The sequence below is a fragment of the Halichoerus grypus genome, chromosome 11 (genome assembly GCF_964656455.1).
Source record: "Halichoerus grypus chromosome 11, mHalGry1.hap1.1, whole genome shotgun sequence".
Classification (NCBI taxonomy): Eukaryota; Metazoa; Chordata; class Mammalia; order Carnivora; family Phocidae; genus Halichoerus; species Halichoerus grypus.
In genome coordinates, this window is record NC_135722.1 from 38,609,809 (window position 1) to 38,635,341 (window position 25,533).

The window sequence follows — 25,533 nt, forward strand, 5'->3', positions numbered from 1 at the left end:
TTCAGACTTAGGGTGGGCTAAAGGTTTCTTAGCTAAAAGTCAAAAGAACATAGGGGTGCCTGGGTGGCTCAGTTGGCTGGCTCCTGATTTCGGCTCAGGTCAGGATCTCAGGGTTGTGAGATCAAGCCCCTCGTAGGGCTCTGTGCTCAGAGCTGAGTCTGCTTGAGATCCTCTCCCTCTGTACCCCTCCCCCAGCTCAAGCTCACTCTCCCTCTCTCAAATAAATAAAATAAATCTTTTAAAAATAATAATAATAAATAAAAGTAAAAAAAGCATAAAACATAAATAAGAAATTGATAAACTGGACTTCACCAAATGATATACTTTACTCTTTGAAAAATATCATTAAGAACACAAAAAGGCAAGCCACAGACTGAGAGAAACTTATGCAATACTTATATCTGACAAAGGGACTTGTATACAGTGTATATAAGAACTCTTATAATTCAACAATTAAAGGTTGAGTTATAGGTCAAAAGAATTAAAGGTCAATGGATCTAATTTTTAAATCTTAATGAAAGGTATGAATAGACCATTCACAAAAGAAAATATACTAAGAGCCGAGGAACACATGAAAAATGCTCAACATCTTTGATCATGAAGGGAATACAGTTAATTAAAACCATAATGATATTAGAATGACTAAAACTGAAAAGACTGACAATACCAAGTATTCGCAAGGATGTGGAACAAACAGTACTCTCTTCTAGTGCTGATGGGAATGTAAAATGAACAATCACTTTGAAAAACCGTTTGGCAGCTTCTAACAGAGTTAAACATATACATACCATATAAGCCACCCAGGTATTTACCCAGAGAAATAACGACATACATCCATGAAAATACTTGTTCACAAATGTTTACAGCAGCTTTATTCATAATAGCCAAAAACTGGAAATAACCTAAATATCTACCAATGGATAAATGGATATGAACAGAAAAAGAGGATTTAAAATTATTTAAAAGAATAATTACTCTTCAGCAGTAAAAAAAAGAACAGGATCACTGATACACCGAGCAACATGAATGAATCCCAAAATAATCATGCTAGGTGAAAGAAGCCAGACAAAAAAGACTACATTCACTAATGAATGTACAATTCCATTATATGAGATTCCAGAAAATGGGGACAGAGGTAGAATAAGGGACAGACTGCAAAGAGGCACAAGAAAACTCTCAGAGGTAATGGAAATATATTTATCTTGATTATGGTGGTGGTTTCATGAGTGATTACATCTATCAATACTCACTGTGGAAAAGACATGTATCATATGACCTCACTGATATGAGGAATTCTTAATCTCAGGAAACAAACTGAGGGTTGCTGGAGTGGGAGGTGGGGTGGGAGGGATGGGGTGACTGGGTGATAGACACTGGGGAGGGTATGTGCTCTGGTAAGTGCTGTGAATTGTGCAAGACTGTTGAATCTCAGATCTGTACCTCTGAAACAAATAATGCAATATATGTTAAGAAAAAAAAAAAAAGGAAGAAGATAACAGGAGGGGAAGAATGAAGGGGGGGAAATCGGAGGGGGAGACGAACCATGAGAGACGATGGACTCTGAAAAACAAACTGAGGGTTCTAGAGGGGAGGGGGGTGGGAGGATGGGTTAGCCTGGTGATGGGTATTAAAGAGGGCACGTTCTGCATGGAGCACTGGGTGTTATGCACAAACAATGAATCATGGAACACTACATCTAAAACTAATGATGTAATGTATGGTGATTAACATAACAGTAAAAAATTAAAAAAAAAATACTCACTGTGGAATGATGTCAGCAACACAGCCAAATAAGACATACCTTCTCACCACCCACCCCTCAAAACCAACAATCTGGCATCCACCCATGGACAGAAACGCCTTTGCTGGAGCAGTGGGATCCAGCACTATACACCAAGGAAACCAGAAGGATACTCACTCACCCATGTGTCAGGCATGTAATCAGCACAGAGGCCTCAGTCCCAGCTGTGGACCCTGCAATGGCCCATGAGCCAATTCCAGCCCCACTTTACTACAGTCCAGGAGCCCCTGGAAAACAGTCTTAGACAATCCACCTATGGATAGGATAGCCTTTCTGGAAGTCCAGGTTTCCAGCAGAGAAGTCCCAGCACACCAGTGGGGCAAAATAATATGAGTTTGGATGCATTGAAAAGGGTAAGAGGAACAGTTTGACTTTACTTGCATCACTCCTCCCCCAAGGTAGAAGAGCTCAGTGCCAAAAGAGATCTTCTTAGCTCATGATTTCCCCCACAAAGGAAAGTCAGAGTGTGTGAGTAAGCATCTACCTTCACTAGCTATGCAAACTCCTACCAAAGAAGCCCATTTCTTTCTCACCCCATCCAAAGTATTGAGTCCTGAGCTCCATGACTGGGGAATGAGAAGAAGCTAAGACAGTGGCAGACAAAAGGGCTCTCAAAGGGGCATTATGGGACATAGATCCTACTAAATGTGTTGTGGACTCCAACAGGAAGTGTGCCCATGAGCCACTGGGGATGCCCTGCCAGTGGATCCCCCCAACTAACACAGAGGCAATCCCAGCATTCCACACACAGACCCCCATACACACCCTACTGTGGTTGGCTCCCTCTATGTACTTCCAATGGCAAGAATGAGCATTAGCAAACAGCTAGTGAGCACAGGCAGAAAGCTGGACCAAAACTGTGGGTCAAAAAGAAACTGCAAACTTCAACTTAAGCCATATCCTTCGGAAAGCAAAAGAGAGGCTGTCAGCACTCGGCCTACTGCACTGAGGGTCAAAATGAGGCATAGAAGCTCAAGAATCCTGCCACAACAGGGTGTAAGATGTGTGGAGCAGGCATATACATAGGTCTGAGAAAGCCTCAGAATCCCTAGCAGGGCCGACAGAAGACATTTCTGTCCTGAACTAAGTTGGTAAAGACTAGAGGAGGTTACAGCTACTTCAAATGCAAAGACAGTAACACAAGACTTCAAGGAACATAAAAATATCGGGGAAACATGACACTACCAAAGGATCTCAATAATCTTCCAGTAATCAACCCCAAAGACATGGAGATCTTAGCAAACAAAGAATTCAAAATATCTGGTTTAAGGAAGCTAAATGAGCTACAAGAAAACACAGAAATAGTTCAGTGAAATCAGGAAAACAAAATGAGAAATTTAATGAAGAGATAGAAATCATAAAAAAAGAACCAAATTCTAGAGTTGAAGAATATAATGAGTGAAATGAAAACTGCAATAGATAGCATCAACAACAGAATGGATCAAGAAGAAAGAATCTGTTGAACTTAATAGATATATTCAGAATATTTCATCTTAAAACATCAGAATACACATTCTTTTCAAGTGCACATGGAACACTCACCAGAATAGATCATATATCAGGTCACAAAACAAGCTTCAACAAATACAAAAAGATTGAATGGGGCGCCTGGGTGGCTCAGCCGTTAAGCGTCTGCCTTCGGCTCAGGTCATGGTCCCAGGGTCCTGGGATCGAGCCCCGCATCGGGCTCCCTGCTCAGCGGGAAGCCTGCTTCTCCCTCCCCCACTCCCCCTGCTTGTGTTCCCTCTCTCGCTGTGTCTCTGTCTGTCAAATAAATAAATTAAAAAAAAAAAAAAAAAAAAAGATTGAAGTCAAACCATGCACCTTTTCCAACCACAACACTGTGAAACTAGAAGTCAGTCACAAGAAAAAATTTGGGAAGATCACAAATACATGGAGGTTAAACAACATGCTACCAAACAATGAACGGGTCAACCTGGAAATCAAAGCAGAAATTTCAAAACATACATGGAAACAAATGAAAATGAAAACACAAAGGTCCAAAACCTTTGAGACGTAGTAAAAGCAGTCCTAAGAAGGAACTATATAGCAATAGATGCCTACCTTAAGACGCAAGGAAAATCTCAAATAAACAATCTAACCTTCCACCTAAAGGAGCCAGAAAAATAATAACAAAGCATAAAGCCAGCAGAAGGAAGGAAATAATAAAGATTAGAGCAGAAATAAATGATAATAGAAACTACAAAATAGAACAGATCAATGAAACCAGGAACTGGTTCTTTGAAAGGAGAGAGGAGAAATAACAACGAACACCATAGAAATACAAACAATTGGGGCATCTGAGTGGCTCCGCTGGTTAAGCGACTGCCTTCGGCTCAGGTCATGATCCCAGGATCCTGGGATCAAGCCCCGCATCGGGCTCCCTGCTGAGCAGGGGGCCTGCTTCTCCCTCTCCCTCTGCTGCTCCCACTGCTTGTGCTCTCCTGCTCTCTCTCTGTCAAATAAATAAATAAAATCTTAAAAAAAAAAAAAGTACAAACAATTATAACAGAATATTATGAAAAACTATGCCAACAAATTGGACAACCTAGAAGAAATGGATAAATTCCTAGAAACATATAAACTACCAAAACCACAAGAAGAAATAGAAAACTTGAACAGACTGATAACCAGCAAAGAAATTGAATCAGTAATCAAAAAACTCCCAGCAAACAAAGTCCATGACCAGATGGCTTCACAGGCAAATTCTACCAAACACTTTAAAGAAGAGTTAATACCTATTCTTCTCAAATTATTCTAAAAAATAGAAAAGGAAGGAAAATTTCCAAATTCATTCTTTGAGGCCAGCATTATGCTGATACCAAAACCAGATAAAGACACCACTAAAAAAGAGAATTAAAGGCCGTATCTCTGATGAACACAGATGCAAAAATTCTCAATAAAATACTAGCAAACCAAATCCAACAATACATTAAAAAAATAATTCACCCCAATCAAGTGGGATTTATTCTTGGGTTTCAAGAATGGTTCAATACTCTCAAATCAATCAATGTGATACAACACATTAATAAAAAAAAAGGGTAGGAACCATATGATCATTTCAATAGATGCAGAAAAAGCATTTCACAAAGCATGACATCCATTCATGATAAAACCCATCAACAATGTAGGTTTAGAGGGAACATACCTCAACATAATAAAGGCCATATATGAAAAACCCACAGCTACTATCATCCTCAATGGGAAAAACCTGAGAGCTTTTCTCTATAGTCAGGAACAAGACAGGGATGTCCATTCTTACCACTTTTTTTTTTTTTTTAAAGATTTTATTTATTTATTTGACAGAGAGACAGCGAGAGAGGGAACACAAGCAGGGGCAGAGGCAGAGGGAGAAGCAGGCTTCCCGCTGAGCAGGGAGCCTGATGCGGGGCTCGATCCCAGAGTCCTGGGATCATGACCTGCGCCGAAGGCAGACGCTTAACGACTGAGCCACCCAGGCGCCCCCATTCTCACCACTTTTATTCAACATAGTACTGGAAGTCTTAGCCACAGCAATCAGACAACAAAAAGGAACAAAAGGCATCCAAATCAGCAAGGAAAAAGAGAAACTTTCAGTATTTGCACATAACATGATACTATATAGAAAACCCAAAATAAACCACAAAAAAACCTGCTAGAACTGATAAACCAATTCAGTAAAGTCACAGGATATAAAATCAACATGCAGAAATCTGTTACATTTCTATAACTAATAATGAAGCAGCAGAAAGAGAAATTAAGGAATCAATCCCATTTACAATTGCAACAAAAACAATAAGATACCTAGGAATAAACCTAACCAAAGAAATGAAAGACCTGTACTCTGAAAACTATAAATACTGATGAAAGAAACTAAAGATGACACAAGGAAATGGAAAGACATTCCATGCTCATGGATTGGAAGAACAAATATTGTTAAAATGTCCATGCTACCCAAAGCAATTTACACATTTAAGGCAATCCCTTTCAAAATACCAACAGCATTTTTCATAGAGCTAGAACAAACAATCCTAAAATTTGTATAGAACCACAAAAGACCCCAAATAGCCAAAGCAACCTTGAAAAATAAAAGCAAACCTGAAGACATCACAATTCTGGACTTCAAGTTATATTACAAAGCTGTAGTAATCAAAACAGTATGGTACTGGCACAAAAAAGAGACACATAGATCAATGGAATCAAATAGAAAACCCAGAAATAAACCCACAATTATATGGTCAATTAATTTTCGACAAAGCAGGAAAGAATATCCAATGGGAAAAAGACAGTCTCTTCAATAAATGATATTGTGAAAACTGGACAGCAACATGCAAAAGAATGAAACTGGACCACTTTCTTACACCATACACAAAAATAAACTCAAAATGGATGAAAGACCTAAATGTGAGACAGGAAACCATTAAAATCTAAGAGGAGAGCACAGGCAGTAACCTCTTTTTTTTTTTTTTTTTAAGATTTTATTTATTTATTTGACAGAGAGAGACACAGCGAGAGAGGGAATACAAGCAGGGGGAGTGGGAGAGGGAGAGGGAGAAGCAGGCTTCCCGCCGAGCAGGGAGCCCGATGCGGGGCTCGATCCCAGGACCTGGGATCATGACCTGAGCCAAAGGCAGATGCTTAATGACTGAGCCACCCAGGCGCCCCAGCAGTAACCTCTTTGACATGAGCCATAGCAACTTCTTTCTAGATATGTCTCCTAAGGCAAAGGAAACCAAATCAAAAATAAATTATTGAGACTACATCAAAATAAAAAGCTTCTGCACAGCAAAGGAAATAATCAACAAAACTAAAATGCAACCTATGGAATGGGAGAAGATATTTGCAAATGATGTATCTGATATCTGATAAAGGGCTAGTATCCAAAATATATAAAGAACCTATAAAATTCAACACCCTCCAAATGAATAACCCAATCAAAAAACAGGCAAAAGACATGAATAGACATTTTTCCAAAGAAGACATACAGATGGCCAACAGATACATGAAAACATGCCCATTATTCATCATCAGGGAAATGCAAATCAAAACCACAACAAGGGGTGCCTGGGTGGCTCAGTTATTAAGCGTCTGCCTTCAGTTCAGGTCATGATCCCAGGGTCCTGGGATCGAGCCCACATCGGGCTCTTTGCTCAGCCGGAAGCCTGCTTCTCCCTCTCCCACTCCCCCTGCTTGGGTTCCCTCTCTCGCTGTCTCTCTCTCAAAAAATAAATAAAATCTTTAAAAAAATAAAATAAAAATAAAAATAACACAACAAGATATCACCTCACACCTGTCAGAGAGGCTAAAATCAAAAACACAAGAAACAACAAGTGTTGGTGAGGATGTGGAGAAAAAAGAACTCTCGTGCACTGTTGGTGGGATTTTAAATTGGTACAGCCACTGTGAAAAACAGCATGAACATTCCTCAAAAAATTAAAAACAGAAATGCCATATGATCCAATTATTCTACTATTGAGTATTTACCCCCCAAAATGAAAACACTAAAAAGATATATGCACCCCTATATTTTTTGCAGCATTATTCACAATAGCCAAGATATGGAAACAATGTAAGTATATATCAACAGACAAATGGATAAGGAAAATGTGGTATATAATGGAATATTATGCAACTACAAAAAATGAGATTGTGCCATTTGAGAAAACATGGATGACCTAGAGGGCATTATGCTAACAGAAATAAATCAGACTGAGAAAGAGAAATACCATATGATTCCACTCATAAGTGGAATCCAAAAAAAAAAAAATGAATAAACAAACAAAAAGTAGAATCAGAGGGTGCCTGAGTGGCTCAGCTGGTTGGGTGTCTGCCTTCAGCTTAGGTCATGATCCCAAGGTTCTGGGATTGAGCCCCTCATCGGGCTCTCTGCTTGGCGGGGAGTCTGCTTCTCCCTCTGCCCCTCCCCCTGCTCAAGCTCTTTCTCTCTCTCTCTCTGTCAAATAAATAAATAAAATCTTAATTAAAAAAAGTAGAATCAGACCTATAAATACAGAGAACAAACTGATAGCTGCCAAAGGGGAGTGTAGTGGGAGGGTTGGGCAAAATGGGGGAAGGGGAGAAGGAGATACAGGCTTCTAGGTATGGAATGAATAAGTTACAGGAATAAAAGACAGTGCAAGAAAAAAAGATGTTTTTATATATATATATATATATATGTATACATTGTGTGTATACACACACACACACACACACACACATATATATGTGTGTGTATATATATATATATATATATATATATATATATATATATACAATTTAATATTCCGCTACAAGAAAGAAGGAAATCCTGCCATTTGTGACATGGATGGATCTTGAAGGCACTATGTTAAGTGAAGTCTGACAGAGAAAGACAAATACTTTATGATGTCACTTATATGTGGATTCTAAAATAGCCAAACTCATAAAAACAAAGGGGTGGTGGCCAGGGGCTAGGGAAGAGGGGGATGGAGATCTCTTATATACTTTGGGTGCAGTTTATTATACATAAATATTACCTCAATGAAATTGTTTTTTAAAAATAGTATGGAAAGATCATCTTTATTCAGTTAAAGGCAGGATAAAAGACTTACCTGGATTTGAAACAATAAGCATCTTACAGTCAGGACTATGTTGGACTATGGTAGGAATGATTGATTTCATGATGTTTACATTACGTTGGACCAGGGCAAGGCGACTTTCTCCCTCCTGTTGGCGTGCACCTGCTGTGACAATAACTAATTTGGAGTTTGCAGATACTATGTAATCTAAAAAGAAACAGAAGGCAATACTTGGATCAAGAACCATAATTACTGTGCTTTACTTCTTTGAAAGGCTATTGTATGACCTTGGTATTAAAGTACTCATCTATCAGCACGCCTGGGTGGCTCAGTTGGTTAAGCATCTGCCTTCGGCTCAGGTCATGATCCCAGGGTCCTGGGATCGGGTCCCACATCGGAAGCCTCCTTCTCCCTCTACCAGTCCCCCTGCTGTGTTCCCTCTCGCACTATGTCTCTCTCTCTCAAATAAATGAATAAAATCTTTAAAAAAATAATAATAAAGTACTCATCTATCATAAATAAATAAACAAATAAGGTACACATTTACCTTCATGTCTGGCATTTGCTGATGAATAGACTTTCCATGTAGTAATGTTACATTGCATAAGCTGAAGGGGGCCTTGTTACTATGACTTACAAGTTTTCACATTTTTTCCAAATAATAACATATTGTACCATCCCTTTTAGCCCACATTCTCATTTCTTATTAAGGTCTGAGGCAATGCAAGTCAGCTCTCTCTGGCTTCTTAGAAACACCTTATGAAGCTTAAAACTCTGAGAATTTATGTCTATTTCAAGATTCTAAGGATGAGCATGTATATTTACTTCTAACTATTATAAGGGACTAGATTTGAGATCACAAAGAAGTTCTTGATCCTCACAAGAAGGTAAACTACTTTCTAAATCTGATGACCAGTCATAAAACTGTTTTACCTATTAAATCCAATGATAATATGATATGATGCTCACTATCCTGTACTGGACTTTTAAAACAGCATTAAATACCTGGAAGTTATTTTCCATATGGATGTCAAAAATTAAACTATCTAAGATTTCCTATATATCTCATCTCTATTTTTAAAAAAATTTATTTTATGCTCTTCTCTGTTTATTTATTTATTTTTGGAATCTCTACACCCAACATGGGGCTTGAACTCACTACCCTGGGGTCAAGAGTTGCATGGTCTTCAAACTGAGCCAGCCAGGTGCCCCCATGCTCTTTTAAAAAAGGAAATCCGCTTAATTTTAAAGACATTATTGTTTCTCCATTTATGGTCATTTCATATCTCTCTAATCCAAAAGAGGAGATAATTTATAAACCATAAACATTTTAATGTTTTCCCTGCCTCGGTAAAGATTTTAACTAGAAAGATAAACTTAGAAAGATGGCATTTCTTTGACATGTTTCACATTATCTAGAAAATTATCTCTCCTTTGTATCAAGTAAAAGACCTATATAGGAGGAAGTTCTTTTCTCTCTGCACACAGTCTACTCATGCTCACTCAAAGACCTAGCTTAATGTTCAACTTCCATAAAGTCTTATCTAACCGTAGAAATCCAAAGTAATCTCTCAATCTCTGTTTCCTCATCCCTCTAGTTCTCCCTACTACCCTCTCAATTTTTAGAGAATGGGGAAAAATCCTTGCAACTTCTTCAGAGTCATCTCTCCACAGTTCAGATTATTTGAAATATTATGATGTTCAACAAATATAATTAAACTGTCTACCAAAGTAAAATATCAAGTCTTTTCGTAATCTGCTTCAGAATTATTTTACTAGCTTTGTGTCTTAATTTTATGTCAGATTTTCCAGGTGCCCTGATTCTGTTAATGCCATCATCTCCTCACCTGTTATTTTCTGTTCTAAATATAACTCAATCCTCCAAGAGACAGCAAACCATAACGGTCTGGAGCAAAGACTCTTAAGGTCCAACTGCCTATATCCTGACTCTGCCACTTCCTAGCTGTGTGACCCCGGACAAGTATTTTGCCTGCTCCTCTGACCCTTAGATCCTCATCTGCCAGACTGAGCTAATAATAGTTTTTCTTTTATATGGTTCTTAAGAAAATAATTCAGTGAGTTAATAGACAAAAAGTACGCAGAACAGTGCCTAGTATATATTAAATATTCAATAAATGTCAGCAATTATTATTATTATATTAGCCAAGTACTTCTTCAAATACCAATTTCCCCACTAGGCATCTTCTAATCATATCATTCATAAATACCACTCTTGACTGAATTTTTATAGCCTTTACTGCCTATAATGCTCAAATAGTCCTTATATATGGTTCCTTGTGTTATCTTTCAATGTTTATGTTGTACTTACATTCCTAACTTGATCATAAGTTCCATAATAACAGGTTCTGATTTCATATTCCTCCCTTTGTTTGACAAATATTTTTAGCACCTTCTGTGTTCCCAGCACTTGGGCTCTGTGTTAACTATTGTACATATGAGGCAATTAAAAACATCTTGGATAATCAATAATGTTCCATTGATCTTCACCATTAGAACTCACTAAATGTATTTTCAAGACACTCTATTGTGTATTACATCATTCATATAGAATGTTTAAGAAATATATGTTCAATTTTAAAAATATTAAAGTTAACAACTCCATAAAAATCACACAAATTAGTAGAACATCACCAATATCTTAGAAACCCCTGTGTACCTCTAATAGGTTGCATCTCTATCTTTCATACTCAGAGGTTACCAACCATTCTTCAGAGTTGTTAAAGTCACACACACAAAAAGTTGTACCATCTATGCATATTGAAGCAACATATTCGGTGTCACCTTTGAATCATAAGGTACATATTACTTTAGCTAAATATCATATAACTGATATTTATCCATGTTAACTGTGTCTCTGTAGTTCATTCACTTTCACTGTTGCATAATATCACACTGCATAATATATATAACTTAGTATTGGTATTCAGTGAATTGTTTCTAGTTTGGGGCAATTACAAATCACATCACTATACATTCTTGTACCTGTATCTAGTGCACATGTGCACAAATTTCTCTTGGGAATATACCTAGGGATGCAATTTCTGGGTTGTGGGATATGTTCATGTTCAACTTCACCAGGTAATTGACAAACTTTTTTTTTTTGTGAGAGAGAGAGAAAGAGCAGGGGGAGGGGCAGGGGGAGAAGCAGGCTCCCCGCTGAGCAAGGAGCCAGATGTGGGGCTCGATCCCAGGACCCCAGGATCATGACCTGACCCAAAGGTAGATGCTTAATGTACTAAACCACCCAGGGGCCCTATTGACAAACTTTTTTAAAAAAGTGGTTTTAGTCTACATTCCTACATTCTTACATGTCATGCATGAGCGTACCTATTGTTCTACATCCTTTTCCCTTTTCCCTTTCACCTTTTACCTACACAATTTTACCAATCTACCAGCTACCTTTTACCTACACAATTTTACCAATCTACCAGCTATGTTATATTGATATGCCTTTTATTTTCCTTTCCTTGATTACTAATGAGATTGTCTTTTCATATATTTATAGGCCATTTGAGTTTCTTCTTTTGTGAAATGTTCCAAGTCTTTTCCCATTTTTCTACTGGGTTATATATATTTATCTTATTTTTTATTTTTTAAAGATTTATTAATTTGAGAGAGAGAGAGAGAGCATGAGCAGGAGGGGCTTATTTATTATGCAAGTATTTTTATTCTAAATACTATTCTTTTGTCAATTGTTCATGTTGCAAATATCTTCTCTTAGTTTATGGCTTTCTCTTCACTCTTTTACAGGGTCTTTTTATGAACACAAATTCTAGCTTTATATTCTTTCTTTTATTGTTAGTGCTTTTTGTGTCTTTGTGTTTAAGAAATTCTTCCCTAAAAAAAAGAAAGAAAGAGAAAAGAAATTCTTCCCTACCTGAGATGCCTGGGTGGCCCAGTCAGTTCAGTGGCCGACTCTTGCTTTCAGCTCAGATGGTGATCTAAGGGTCGTGAGACTGAGCCCCGCGCTGGGCTCCCTGCTCAACGTGGAGTCTGCTTAAGACTCTCTCCCTGTGCTCCTCCCCTGCTCATTCTCTCTCTCTCTCTCAAATTAATAAATAATTTTTTTAAAAAAAAGAAATTCTTCCCTACCCTGAGGTCATAAAGATATTCTATATTATCTTCTCAATAGAAGATTTGAAGTTTTACCTTTCACATTTTGGCCTTTAACAAACCTGGAATTAATTTGTATGTGTGTTATCAGATAAGGGTTCAATTTTACTTCTTTCCATAAAAATAACCATTTCCATAACAAAAAAATTTTATAAGTCCATACATTTCCCATTGATCTACAATATGATCAGTGTTATATAATAATCTTTTGTTTGTCTCTGCACTTAATTTGTGTAGTTTTATGAAGTTTTGATATCTGGTAAAGCCAAGTTCTCACCACCTTGTTCTTTTTTTTTTTTTTTTTCAAGAGTATCTTGTTAAGGGGGCGCCTGGGTGGGTCAGTCGGTTAAGCGTCTGCCTTCGGCTCAGGTCATGATCCCGAGGTCCTAGGATCGAGTCCCACGTGGAGCTCCTTGCTCAGCAGGGAGCCTGCTTCTCCCTCTGCCCCTCCCCCTGCTCGTGCTTTCTCTCTCTCTCAAATAAACAAATAAAATATTTTTTAAAAAATAATATTTTGTTGACTGGGCAGCCCAGGCCATCACCATGGTGAAGCTGAGCAAAGAGGCCAAGCAAACGAGGCTGCAGAATCTCTTCAAGGATGGCCAATATGCCATCCACTGGGACTTTAGTCCTCTCATGATTTACCAGGGATTTTAGAGGTGTGCCTGAACCAACTGTTTTGAACCTACTTTGGGAATAAAGGACTATTTGGTTATCTGGATTTGGAAGCAATCAATAGGCAGGAACAACATGAAAGGCACGCACGCTAGCTGGGATAAGAGACGGGACATCACTCAGACATTCAACCGTTGGAGGGAACAGGCTTCTTACCACACAGATGCATCTGTGGCAGAGTGGAACCTCTACTGAATTATTGATGATAGACTGTATCAAAATAAGTGTTTTTAATAATCTTATAAAAAATGTCTATTCTTGGACCTTTGAATTTCTAAATGAATTTTAGAATGAATTTAGTGTGTATAACAACAAAGAACTTTTTGAGCTTTTGACTACGGTTGCATATCATCTATAATCATGAAGAATGGACATCTTACAATAGAGACTTACATGAGACTTCTATATGCAAGGTCTATTTATTTATGTATTTAATATTATTCAATGAGGTTGTATCCTTTTCTGAATAAAAGCTCTATAGATATCTTGTTAGATTTATTCCCACATACTTCCTATTTTTGATAATGTAAATAATAGCTTTAAATTCTTTTACTTGTTTTTGACATATATAAGTACAATGAATTTTTTATTAATAACTTTATGTCGGGTGCCTGGGTGGCTCAGTTGGTTAAGCGACCGCCTTTGGCTCAGATCATGATCCTGGAGTCCCGGGATTGAGTCCCATATCGGGCTCTCCGCTCAGCGGGGAGTTTGCTTCTCCCTCTCCCACTCCCCCTTCTTGTGCTCTCTCTCTCTCTCTCATTCTCTCTCTCAAATAAATAAATAAAATCTTTAAAAAAAAATAACTTTATGTCCAGCATCCTCACTAAACTCTTAGCTCTATATGTTGTCTCTTTTCTTGTTTTTTTCCTTTACCTTCTTTTTAATTCACCAGGTACGTTTTTCTAATTTTACTTCTTCCCCTTTGCTAATTTAGAGGTTACACTGTTTCTATTCTTTTAAAGGTTGTTATAGAAATTACAATATGCATATTTAAGTTATCAAAGTCCAAAGATAATCATCACCTTTCCATCTTTCCTAATGACTGAGGAACTCAGAACACTATTTCATTCCCCACTATCACATTTCACACCCAGATTTATATGCTATATTTTTAAATTTTTTAATCCCACAAGACATTATATAGTCTTATACAATTTATATTTATTTAGATTTGTCCTCATTTTTACCATTTTCTGTGCTCTTCATATTTTTTTTTGCATCTCAGACCTTGTATCTAAGATCACTTTTCTTTTGCCTTATGTATTTTTGTATTTTTATTTTAATTTTTTTTAATTTTTAATTTTTTAAAAGATTTTATTTATTTGACAGAGACAGAGAGAGAGTACAAGTAGGCAGAGAGGCAGGCAGAGGGAGAGGGAGAAGCAGGCTCCCCGCTGAGCAGGAAGCCCAATGCGAGACTCGATCCCAGGACCCTGGGATCATGACCTGAGCCGAAGGCAGATGCTTAACCCACTGAGCCACGAGGCACCTCTTAAAATTTTTAATTTTTAAAAAATTTTTATTTAAGCTCAATTTAATTAACATATATTGTGTTATGAGTTTCAGAGGTAGAATCCAATGACTCATCAGTTGCATACAACACCCAGTGCTCATTACTTCAAGTGCCCTCCTTTATGCCCATCACCCAATTACCCCATCCCCCCACCCACCTCCCCTCCAGCAATCCTCAGTTTGTTTTCCACAGTTACAAGTCTCTTATGATTTGCCTCCCTCTCTGTTTTCATCTTATTTTATTTTTCCTTCTTTTCCCCTATGTTCATCTGTTTTGTTTCTTAAATCCCACATATGAGTAAAATCATATGGTATTTGTTTTTCTCTGATTGACTTATTTTGCTTAGCATAATACCCTCTAGTTCCATCTACATCTTCTTTATCCATTCATCTGTCAATGGACATTTGGGCTTTTCCATATTTTGGCTTTGCATTTTTATTAGTGAGGGTCTGATGGTAACTTAGTCTGTCTGAAAATGTCTGTATTATAACCTTATTCTTGAAAGATATTTTTGCTTGATAGAGATTCTGGGTTGACATTTACTCTCTCTCAGCACATTAAAGATATCATTTCATTGTATTCTGGTTTCAGGGTGTTGTTAATAATAAGTCAGTTACTCTTTCCTTTTTCTATAATTTGTCTAGTGACAACTTTTTCTTCTCTTTGCCTTTAGTGTTCTCTGATTTCACAAGAATGTGTCTAGATAGGGATTTTGTATTTATCCTTGAGATTATTTGGCTTGAGTGTGTGGGTTATTTTTCATTAGTTTTCAAAAACGCTCAATTATAAATCTTCAAATATTTCCTCTTCCCCATTCACTTTTCTAATTAGATGTACATGACATTTTATCACTTTATCCTCTATGATTCTTAGCCTGTCCTATTTTCTACTTCTTGCTCTCTTCTTTGTAATTGCCTTAGATTCATCATTTCTCTCTTCAAGATGTCTGCTCTATTATTACATCCATTAATTGAGTTTTTTATTTCATTCTATTTCATTATTTAGAAGTTACATTTGGCTATTTTACTTTTCTTTTTTTAAGATTTTATTTATTTATTTATTTATTTGAGAGAGAGAGAGGGAGAGAGTTGGGGGGAGGGGCAGAGGGAGAGAATCTCAAGCAGATTCTGCACTGAGCACAGAGCCCAAACACAGGGCTCAATCCCATGACCCTGAGATCATGACCTGAGCTGAAATCAAGGGTTGGATGCTTAAATGACTGAGCCACCCAGGCACCCCTATATTTGGCTATTTTAAAAATATGGTTTGGGCGCCTGGGTGGCTCAGTCGGGTAAGCGTCTGCCTTCGGCTCAGGTCATGATCCCAGGGTCCTGGGATCGAACCCCGCATTGGGCTTCCTGCTCCACAGGAAGCCTGCTTCTGCCTCTCCCACTCCCCCTGCTAGTGTTCCCTCTCTCACTATGTCTCTCTCTGTCAAATAAATAAATAAAATCTTTTTTAAATAATTAGTTAATTAAAATTAACCTTTTCCAGAGGTAATCTTTGAAGTATTAAAGAAAAGACTGCCATGCTGAAGATCCATCATTTCTCCCTTCAGTTTGTCCACTGCAACATCAACGAGGGCGAGTTCATCCGCCAAATCCTAAAATACATGAAAGTTTTGAATAACATGTACTGAAGAATGTTCCTATTTCAGTTTTAGAAAAATGAGAAAAATTCATGTATGGCTACTTTATAATCAAAGTATAGTGATATTTTAATAGAAAAAATAATATAAAAGTGATAGTTGGTGAATGTGCCTAGAGTGACCAGAAGTCAAGGTAAGCAACAGAATGTAGCAAAAATTACTAACTGCTTTGCCTTCATATAATTGTTCGATTTTTTAGAAGTGGCTTTTTTCCACTTCAGATAATAATTTAAAAATGATGAAAAGCTACTAAGTTCTTTCAAAGGATTTTATGACATTTAACCTTTATGCCTAATTTCTGAATTGGCTGAAGTTGTTTTTGATATGCATCCTTGTGGCCAAAATAGAAAGGTGGCCCTCTGTGGGAACCCATTTCAGGCACAGTACATTTAACATTGGATCTCCAACCTAGGGGTAGATGGGCATATAACCAGACCATAGCTCCCAGTCAGCGACACAATCATGAGGGTAAACAACGGATACACTTAACAACCATTCTGTTTTTTACTTTCAGTACCATATTCAATAAATTTCATGAGATATTCAACACTTGATTATAAAATAAGCTTTGTGTTTCATGGTTTTGCCCAACTGTAAGCTAATGTAGTTCTGAGCATGTTTAAGGTAGGCTAGGCTAAGCTATGATTAAATACATTTATTATTAAATACATTAATAATTATATCTTAAATACATTTTCAACTTAGGACATTTTCAACTTATGATGAGTTTATTGGGATGTAACATCATCATAAATCCAGGAAGATCTGTATAGTCTCTTTTTTGCTTACTCTAATTTGAATTGAGTTTACCAAATGAAACAGAATACAGAACTATATAGAAGGAGTGTTTTCCCTCAGATTCCAGTGGCCAGATTCTAAAGATAAGAAGTAAGGGAAAAGGATCAAAGTCCCTATTTGCTACCATTTTTTCTCAGATCAGATACCATCTGACCTTTCTGGAAAACTGCAGATTCTAAAATGTACTAAATTATGTGTTATACATCAGGAATATGAGGAAGATAAAGGAGTTTCACCCAGAAGGATCACATATCACTTCTAAGCCAACTGATAAGAAAACCAGATCATGTTTATGGATCCATTTTTATATTAGTCTATGTATCTGTCTGGCTCTGAACAGGAAAACAGAAACCACTCTAAGCATTTCAAAAGAAGGTATTTAATACAGGGAACTGGTTAGACAGCTGTTGGAGGGCTGAAACGACAAAAAGGGAACATTTGAGGTAACCCAGAGATAGAAATCACAGTTTGAAGCCACTACCCCTAAGACTGAGGGAACAAAGAGAGAGACTAAAGGAGGTGCTTATGGAGCCAGGCTCAGACCTCTGTAAGAAGCAAAACCTGGCTGCTACTGATACCACTGAAGGGGCAAAATGAGGCTGGGAGCTCCAAAAGAAACTGCAAGCTAGAACCAACAGCTACCACTGAAGCAAAGGGCTGCAGCTGAGATGAAAGTGACCAAAACAAGCAAACAGAAAGGAGGTCATTTCTCCACTCCTGCATTCCAACTTCCCTCTAGTGCTTCCTATTCGCAGAACCTAACAAGATGCCAACTGGTAAAGGAGAAAAAGATTATGCAGAGATCAAGCACCAGCACCACAGAATACAGAAAGTTGGATTTGAAGCTGAATGATAATAATAGCCAACACAGCCTGCTTTTTAAATTATATTTCCAACTTGAATTATGTCTCTTCTTTTTTTGTTAAAGATTTTATTTATTTATTCATGAGAGATAGCGGCAGAGGGAGAAACAGGCTCCCCACGGAGTAGAGAGCCCGATGTCGGACTTGATCCCAGGACCCTGGGATCATGACCCGAGCCGAAGGCAGACACTTAACCGACTGAGCCACCCAGGTGTCCCGGATTATATCTCTTCTTAACAAGTTACCAGACAATTCTCTTTTCAAGGGAATCTTCCCAGCTCTGTTTGTCTTTTTTTTTTTTTTTAAGATTTTATTTATTTGACAAAGAGAGAGAGCATAAGCAGGGTGGATGGCAGGCTGAGGGAGAGAGAGAAGCAGCTCCGTGCTGAACAGAGAGCCCGATGTGTGACTTGATCCCCGGACCCAGGGATCATGACCCGAGCCAAAGGCAGATGCTCAACGGCCTGAGCCACCCATGCATCCCCCAGCTCTGTTTGTCTTGACTGCCAAAGACAGAACTCAAATAATCCCAGAAGTTCTTGTTTTCTAAGAATTAACTATATCTATGAGTCATTTCTCAAAAAGAATTCCAAATAGAGAGCCTGGGTTTATTTAACCTGCCAGAATCTTTTAAGAATAGTTATGAGGGGGTGCTTAGTTGGCACAGTCAGTTAAGCATCTGACTCTTGGTTTTGGCCCAGGTCGTGATCTCAGGGTCATGGGATCGTGCCCCGCATTGGGCTCCATGTTCAGCATGGAGTTTGCTTAAGACTCTCTCTCCCTCTCCTTCTGCCCCTCCACCCCACTTTCTCTGTCTCTCAAATAAATAAATAAATCTTAAAAAAAAAAAAAAAAAAAGGAATAGTTATGATCATTCCAGGATCTCTTCTCCAGGGAGTTCTAGAATAACCAAAGTAAGGTAAGAGAAGAGTAAAGTTAAAAGAGAATTAAAATTAATCTAAGGAAGACTGCTAGGACCACTATATTCTGTACAGCAGAAGGAAGTAGGACATACTGCTATGCTCTAAAGTCCACCTTTCAATGATATATGCAGGCGTTATAGTACTTATTAGAGCCTATATGTTCCTTGAAGTCAATAAACTATATAAATATGCATATTTTAATATCCTTCATCACTTTCCATTTATCCCACAATGCACATCTATGGGAACTGGGTATTTACCAGTATACTAAGGATTCTAGTAGGAAATAAATGGGCTCCAACAACTGACCTTCTCTCACAACTGGAGTTCTGAAATTTCATGATAATATGCCTTGGAGGAAGCTTTTTTTGATTCATTGTGCTGAGCACTCAATAAATTCTTTAAAATTTTATTTTTAAGTAATCTCCACACCCAATGTGGGGTTCAAACTCACAACCCCAAGATCCAGAGTCACATACTCCACTGACTGAGCCAGCCAGGTGCCCCCTTCAATAAATTCTTTTTTTTTCCCAATAAATTCTTTATATCTGCAAACTCACATCCTTCAGTTTTAGACTTTTTCTTTTATCTTTGAATAATTTTCTTCTCTTTCTTTTTTCTTACTGAAATGTCAATGAGTAATGGGACCTCCTGATTGGTCCTCTAATTTCATTTCTTTTCTATATTTCATCTTTGACAATCTGCTTTCTAGCAGCCCAGTGGAAGTCAAAGGGTTTCTGCTTCACCGTCCAACTTGTAGACCTTCAACTAATCCTACTGCTTTCAATAAGATGCCTGTCTTTACTGTCCTTAATGTCTTGAGTGCAGAACCTGCCTGATTCAATTTCTCCAAAGAATATACTCCTTCCCCTTGCCTGCTGAGATGTGAGAGGTGGTTTCTTGGTTGAGTAAGGTACAGAAGAGAATCTGGTGTTTTTCCTTCTGATCATATAAACTTTGAACCAATTCTCCTGTGTTTGTCCCATCTCTTACCACCACTTTGTGAGGCGTTGGTACTTCTAATTGCTGAGCTTTTCTTGGGGTTCTGGAATTTAACTGGCTTTGCTTCTTCTCACCTTCCTCTGCCAGTTTTAAAAAAAAAATTATCTAGATAATATAGTAAAGCTTTTCAGAACACAACAGGATCTATGTCCAGTTGCCAAGGTTTGAATCCTAACCCCTTCACCTATACTAGCCACTTGACCATGGGCAAGTTACTTAATATCTATGCTTCACTATTCTCATTTATAAATGGAGATGATAATGTACCTATCTCCCAAGGTTGTTATAAAGATTAAATAATACCTTTAAAACATTTTAAAAAGCAAAAGGCTTGGGTTTTTTGTTTGTTTTTTGTTTTAGATTTTATTTGAGAGAGAGATAGTGAGAGAGAGCATGGGCAGGGGGAGGGGCAAAGGGAGAGGGAGAAGCAGACTCCCTAGTGAGCAGGGAGCCCGATGCGGGGCTCAATCCCAGGACCCTGAGATCATGACCTGAGCCGAAAGCAGATACCTAACCGACTGAGCCAGCCAGGTGCCCCGAGAAGCAAAAGGCTTGTACATTGAAAACTACAAATGTTGCTGAAACAAATTAAAGAAGATACAAATAAGTGGAAAGACATCACATGATCATGGATTGAAATACCTAATATTAAGATGTCAACATACCCAAAACCATCTACAGATTTAATGCAAACCCCTATGAAATCCCAATGACATTTTTTAAAGAAATAGAACAAAATCCATTCTAAAGAATCTTAAAGGACTCCAAATGGACAAAACAATCTTGGAAAAGAATAAATTTGGAGGTCTCATGCTTCCTGAATTCAAAACTTCTAAGTTTTCTTAATAGCATGGTATTGGCATAAAGACATATAGACCAATGGAACAGAGAGCCCAGAAATCAACTCTCACATATATGGTTAAATAATTTTTGACAGGAGTGCCAAGGCCATTCAATGGGGGGAAAGAGAGTCTTTTCAACAAATCATACTGGAATAAGTGGATATTTACAAGCAAAAGAACTAAGTTGTACCTATACCTTACACCATATACATAATTAAAAATGGATCAAAGACCTAAATGTAAGACCTAAAACTATATAAAACTCTTAAGAGAAAATATAAGGGAAAAGATTCATGACATTGGACTTGGCAATGATTTTTGGATATGACACCAAAACACATACAACAAAAATAAAAATAGATAAATTGAGCAGTGTCTGGGTGGCTCAGCTGGTTAAGCATCTGACTCTTGATTTCAGCTCAGGTGATGACCTCAGGGTCATGAGACCGAGCCCCATGTCAGGGTCTGTGCTGGGCATGAAGCCTGCTTAAAATTTTCTCTCTCCCTCTGCCCCTCCCACCCCCTCCCACTCGCTTGCTCTCTCTCTTAAAAAAAAAAAAAGTTGAATTACATTAAAATTAAAAATGTCTGGGGCGCCTGGGTGGCTCAGTTGGTTAAGCAACTATCTTCTGCTCAGGTCATGATCCTGGAGTCCCGGGATGGAGTCCCGTGTCGGGCTCCCTGCTCAGCGGGGAGTCTGCTTCTCCCTCTGACCCTCTCCCCTCTCATGCTCTCTCTCTCTCATTCTCTCTCTCTCAAATAAATAAATAAAATCTTTAAAAAAGTTAAAAATGTCTGTGCATCAAAGAACACAATGAAAAGAAACAGCAGAGTGAAAAGAAAACCACGGAGTGGAGAAAATACTTGAAAATCACAAATTTGGTAAGAGATTGATATCTAGAATATAAAAAGAACTCCTACAAGTCAAAAACAAATAACCCAATTTAAAAACAGGCAAAGGGGGGGCGCCTGGGTGGCTCAGTTGGTTAAGCGACTGCCTTCGGCTCAGGTCATGATCCTGGAGTCCCTGGATCGAGTCCCACATCGGGCTCCCTGCTCGGCAGGGAGTCTGCTTCTCCCTCTGACCCTCCCCCCTCTCATGTGCTCTCTCTCATTCTCTCTCTCGCAAATAAATAAATAAAATCTTTAAAAAAAAAAAAAAAACCGGCAAAGGAGTGGCATCTGGGTGGTTCAGTCGCTTAAGTGCCCGATCTTGATTTCAGCTCAGGTCATGATCTCAAGGTCCTGGGGTCAAGCCCTACACTGGGCTCTGCACTCAGTGAGGAGTCTGCTTGAGATTCTTTCTCTCCCTCTCTCTCTCTGCTCCTCCCCACCTCCACCACCCCCCTTCACTCTCCCTCTATCTAAAAGTAAATAAAATCTTAAAAAAAAAAAAAAGAAGATCCTTGGGGCGCCTGGATGGCTCAGTTGGTTAAGTGGCAGACTCTTGATTTCACCTCAGGTCATGATCTCAGGGTCCTGGGATTGATGACAGGCTTCACGCTCAGGAGGGATTCGGCTTGAAGATTTCTCTCCCTCTTCCTCTGCCCCTCCCCCTCTCCCTCTGCCCCTCCCCCGCTTGCATGCTCTCCCTCTCTAAAATAAATAAACAAATCTTTTAAAAATAAATAAATAAAGGGGCACCTGGGGGGCTCAGTGGTTAAGCCTCTGTCTTTGGTTCAGGTCATGATCCCACGGCCTTGAGATTGAGCCTCACATTGGGCTCCCTGCTCAGCGGGGAATCTGCTTCTTCCTTTCCCTCTGCCCCTCCCCCCCCCACTCATGCTTGCTCTCTCTCGTGTTTTCTCTCTCGCAAATAAAGTCTTTTAAAATTAATTAATTAAAATTAAAATTAAAAAAAGTTTCTATCTCTCTCTCCCTCTCCCCTCTCCACCCCCACATATGTGCTCTATCTCTCTCTATATATATATATATGGAAAGGATTTGAACAGACAATTCTCCAAAGAAGATATACAAACTGCCAACAGGCACATGAAAAGATGCTGTACAAACAGAAAAGAAAATTAAAGGACTTCCATTATTTTATCAAATTTGGTACTTTTTGTTTTATAATGAGCATGTAATACTTTAACAAAAAAAATTTAAGGTTTTTTATTTTTATGTAATCTCTATACCCATGTGGGACTTGAACTCACAACCTTGAGATCAAAAGTCCCACACTTCTCTGACTGAACCAGCCAGGTGCCCCTAAAAAATTCTTTTTAAGTATAAGTTTCTGGGAAGTATGACTTTCACCCATTACTCTTCCAGGAAGGCAAGGTATGGGATCGTTTAAACAGAATAGTAACAAAACAATGCAATCAATGTGACTCCTATGAATCAGTTCAAATAGTCTAGCAATGCTGGACACATGGTAAACTCCAAAAAAACGTTTCTTAAATTATGTCAAAATCAGATATCTAAGTGAACACATATTTGCTCTCAGAAGATTAGCCCTACAACCCTGAACTCATCATCTACAAGACCTAAGAGTTCTTACTTGATTTTCAGCCACAGGATAGGCTTCTTACTTACCTTCAACAAGATACAAATAGCACAAGCCATGCCTACAGCACCAGTTCCAACAATGGTGATCTTATTCTGGGAGATTTTATCTTCCTCAATTAGATTCTCAATAAGCTTCTCCTTGATAGTTGACATTTTGAGAACCTGATAGGGATAATGAAATTTCAGTGGAATCAAATTCCCTAAATTGATCACTCTCATAGGTATCAATGTACTAACCACACTGAACATCTAAGGGCTCACCTATTGAGTCTGCAGAATGTTGGGGCCGAGTGTGGTGGGAAAGCGAGAAAAGGGGTGTGGAGAGGTAGAGAAGAACCAGTCTACCTAGGGGTTGGGGCACCAATAAGCTTTTTTATTTCTCCCTGCCCTCAAGCCATCATTTTCACCCCAGTACTAGACACTCACAAATGCTTTGGCGCAATTTAGCACAGACAGCCGGAACACGCAACGCACTGCCTTTAAGGAAGATTTAAAAAAAAAAAAAAGTTACACCAAAAGGAAACCACCAACGGCAGTTGAGGTGCGAAGCCCTGTGACAGTTACTCTCTGGACGCCCAACGCAAGAACGCTCCCACGCACGACTCTTTCGCCAGTACGCAAGCTCCGCCCACCGCTGGCCCAGGCGCAGGCGCATTGGCAGGCAGTTAACGACCTCTCTCGTTCCGGGGTGGGGGCATTTCCGAGTGTGTGCCGTAGCGTTCTCCGTGACCCTGTGACGAATTCTAGACAATCTTTATGAGTGTGCAGAAGAGGGATTTGGGGAGTATAGTTTCATTTCCCTCAGCCAGCCTAGGCCTGGGACTGATTTTAGTGCTGAATTTTTGGAAACCCTCATGACTGTAGGCTGGTGAGGGCAAGGCTCAAGGCTCTAGTAGGAAAAAGCTCTCCTGAGAGCACCTCCTAGTCTTAGGGCGATGCCATCTTAAGATGGCGTCTGAGGAGATAGCTTCCAAATTGCTTCCAGATGACTTGGCTCTTTCTGAGGGCATGCTGAAGGGACCTGAGCCCCAAAGATGAAGCATTTAAGTAAAGGGTGGGCTTGGGATTGACCAACCTGAATGTGAGGAACGTACTTTTCAATGTACTTACCATCTACACATTTATTTGCAGGAATTTAAAACATTATTATTGAGCTCTGTAACTTCAGGATGGAGTGCTGAAATAAAGATTGAATTAGGGACACCTGGGTGGCTCAGTTGGTTAAGCCTCTGCCTCCGATTCAGGTCATGATCTCAGGGTCCTGGGATCAAGTCCCACATCGGGCTCCTTGCTCAGCAGGAAGCCTGCTTCTCCCTCTGCCTGTTGCTCCCCCTGCTTGTGCTCTCTCCCTCTCTCATAAATAAATAAATAAAATCTTTAAAAAATAAAGACTGAATTAAAGTAGTAATGAAAAGGAAAGGCCACATCTAGTTTTCTAAGGGTGGTTTTAGTTTATACCAAGAATTTATAACCCACAGAAGGGGGCACAACCTCCTCAGTCATCTTTTGTTGAGTATTTGCATTTGAATCCTTTTCCATTTTGTTTCAAAGTCTATGGTTTGTTTTTAATGTAGTTCACACCATGCAGTCACCCTGCTTAAAACCCGACCGTGGATTTCCATTACACTTAACCAATTTTTTAAAATTAATTTTTTTATTAATCTCAGAAGTAGAATTTAGTGATTCATCAGGAAAGTAACTAATTTTTACCACAATCTGAAAGACATTCATGATTTGGCCTCATTCTAGCCCTCCAATTTCATCTCAAGACACTCTCACCTCACTCCCCTCAAGCTTCTCAACAGCTTTTACTTGGCTCAGGACTTTTTGCTGTTTCCTATGTCTAGAAAGTTCTCCAACCATTCTCAAAGTTGATTCCTTATTTTCAGTCTTGAGCATAAACGACACTTCCTCTAGCTTTCCTTGACCAATGTCAATTACCACCACCTGCTCACATCTCTCCTATTTCTCTTATGGCACTTTCCACAAACTATCAGCCCCAAGAAATAGGTTACCTATAGCAGACAGGAGCAACAGCCACTGTTGGTCCTGTACTATCACTTGGTTGTATGCTTACTTCCACAGTAACCCCGGTACTTGCACCTCATTTACCACTCAGTTGAGAGGTCAGCACCGCTGGCCAGGATGACCAACAGGCCTCTGGTGGCAGAAGGAGATGTCATCTTAGTAGTGACCAAACTCATGATTTAGGTGAAGAAAAAGGCTCCTCATTCGTTTCTACACAAGGTGCAGGGCAGGCCCTTGATATCCACTGCCTGAGTGGGCT

General features: G+C 38.8%; 1 protein-coding gene and 1 pseudogene across 2 annotated transcripts in view; one reads left to right on the top strand and one right to left on the bottom strand.

The window, feature by feature from the left end:
* Positions 1-23,399, bottom strand: part of LOC118526358 (L-lactate dehydrogenase C chain) — a 42,383-nt gene extending 18,984 nt beyond the window's left edge. The window contains exons 1-3 of one of the 2 annotated variants that reach the window (XM_078059166.1): positions 23,274-23,399; positions 16,148-16,265; positions 8,371-8,544 (exon numbers count right to left, since the gene is read on the bottom strand). In XM_078059166.1, the coding sequence (XP_077915292.1) occupies positions 8,371-8,544; positions 16,148-16,265; positions 23,274-23,399 (418 nt within the window). The remainder of the gene's footprint in view (positions 1-8,370; positions 8,545-16,147; positions 16,266-23,273) is intronic. The other variant, XM_078059167.1, reaches the window with a different exon arrangement.
* Positions 13,015-13,171, top strand: LOC118526323 (mitochondrial import receptor subunit TOM7 homolog pseudogene; annotated as a pseudogene).
* Positions 23,400-25,533: the final 2,134 nt, after the last annotated feature.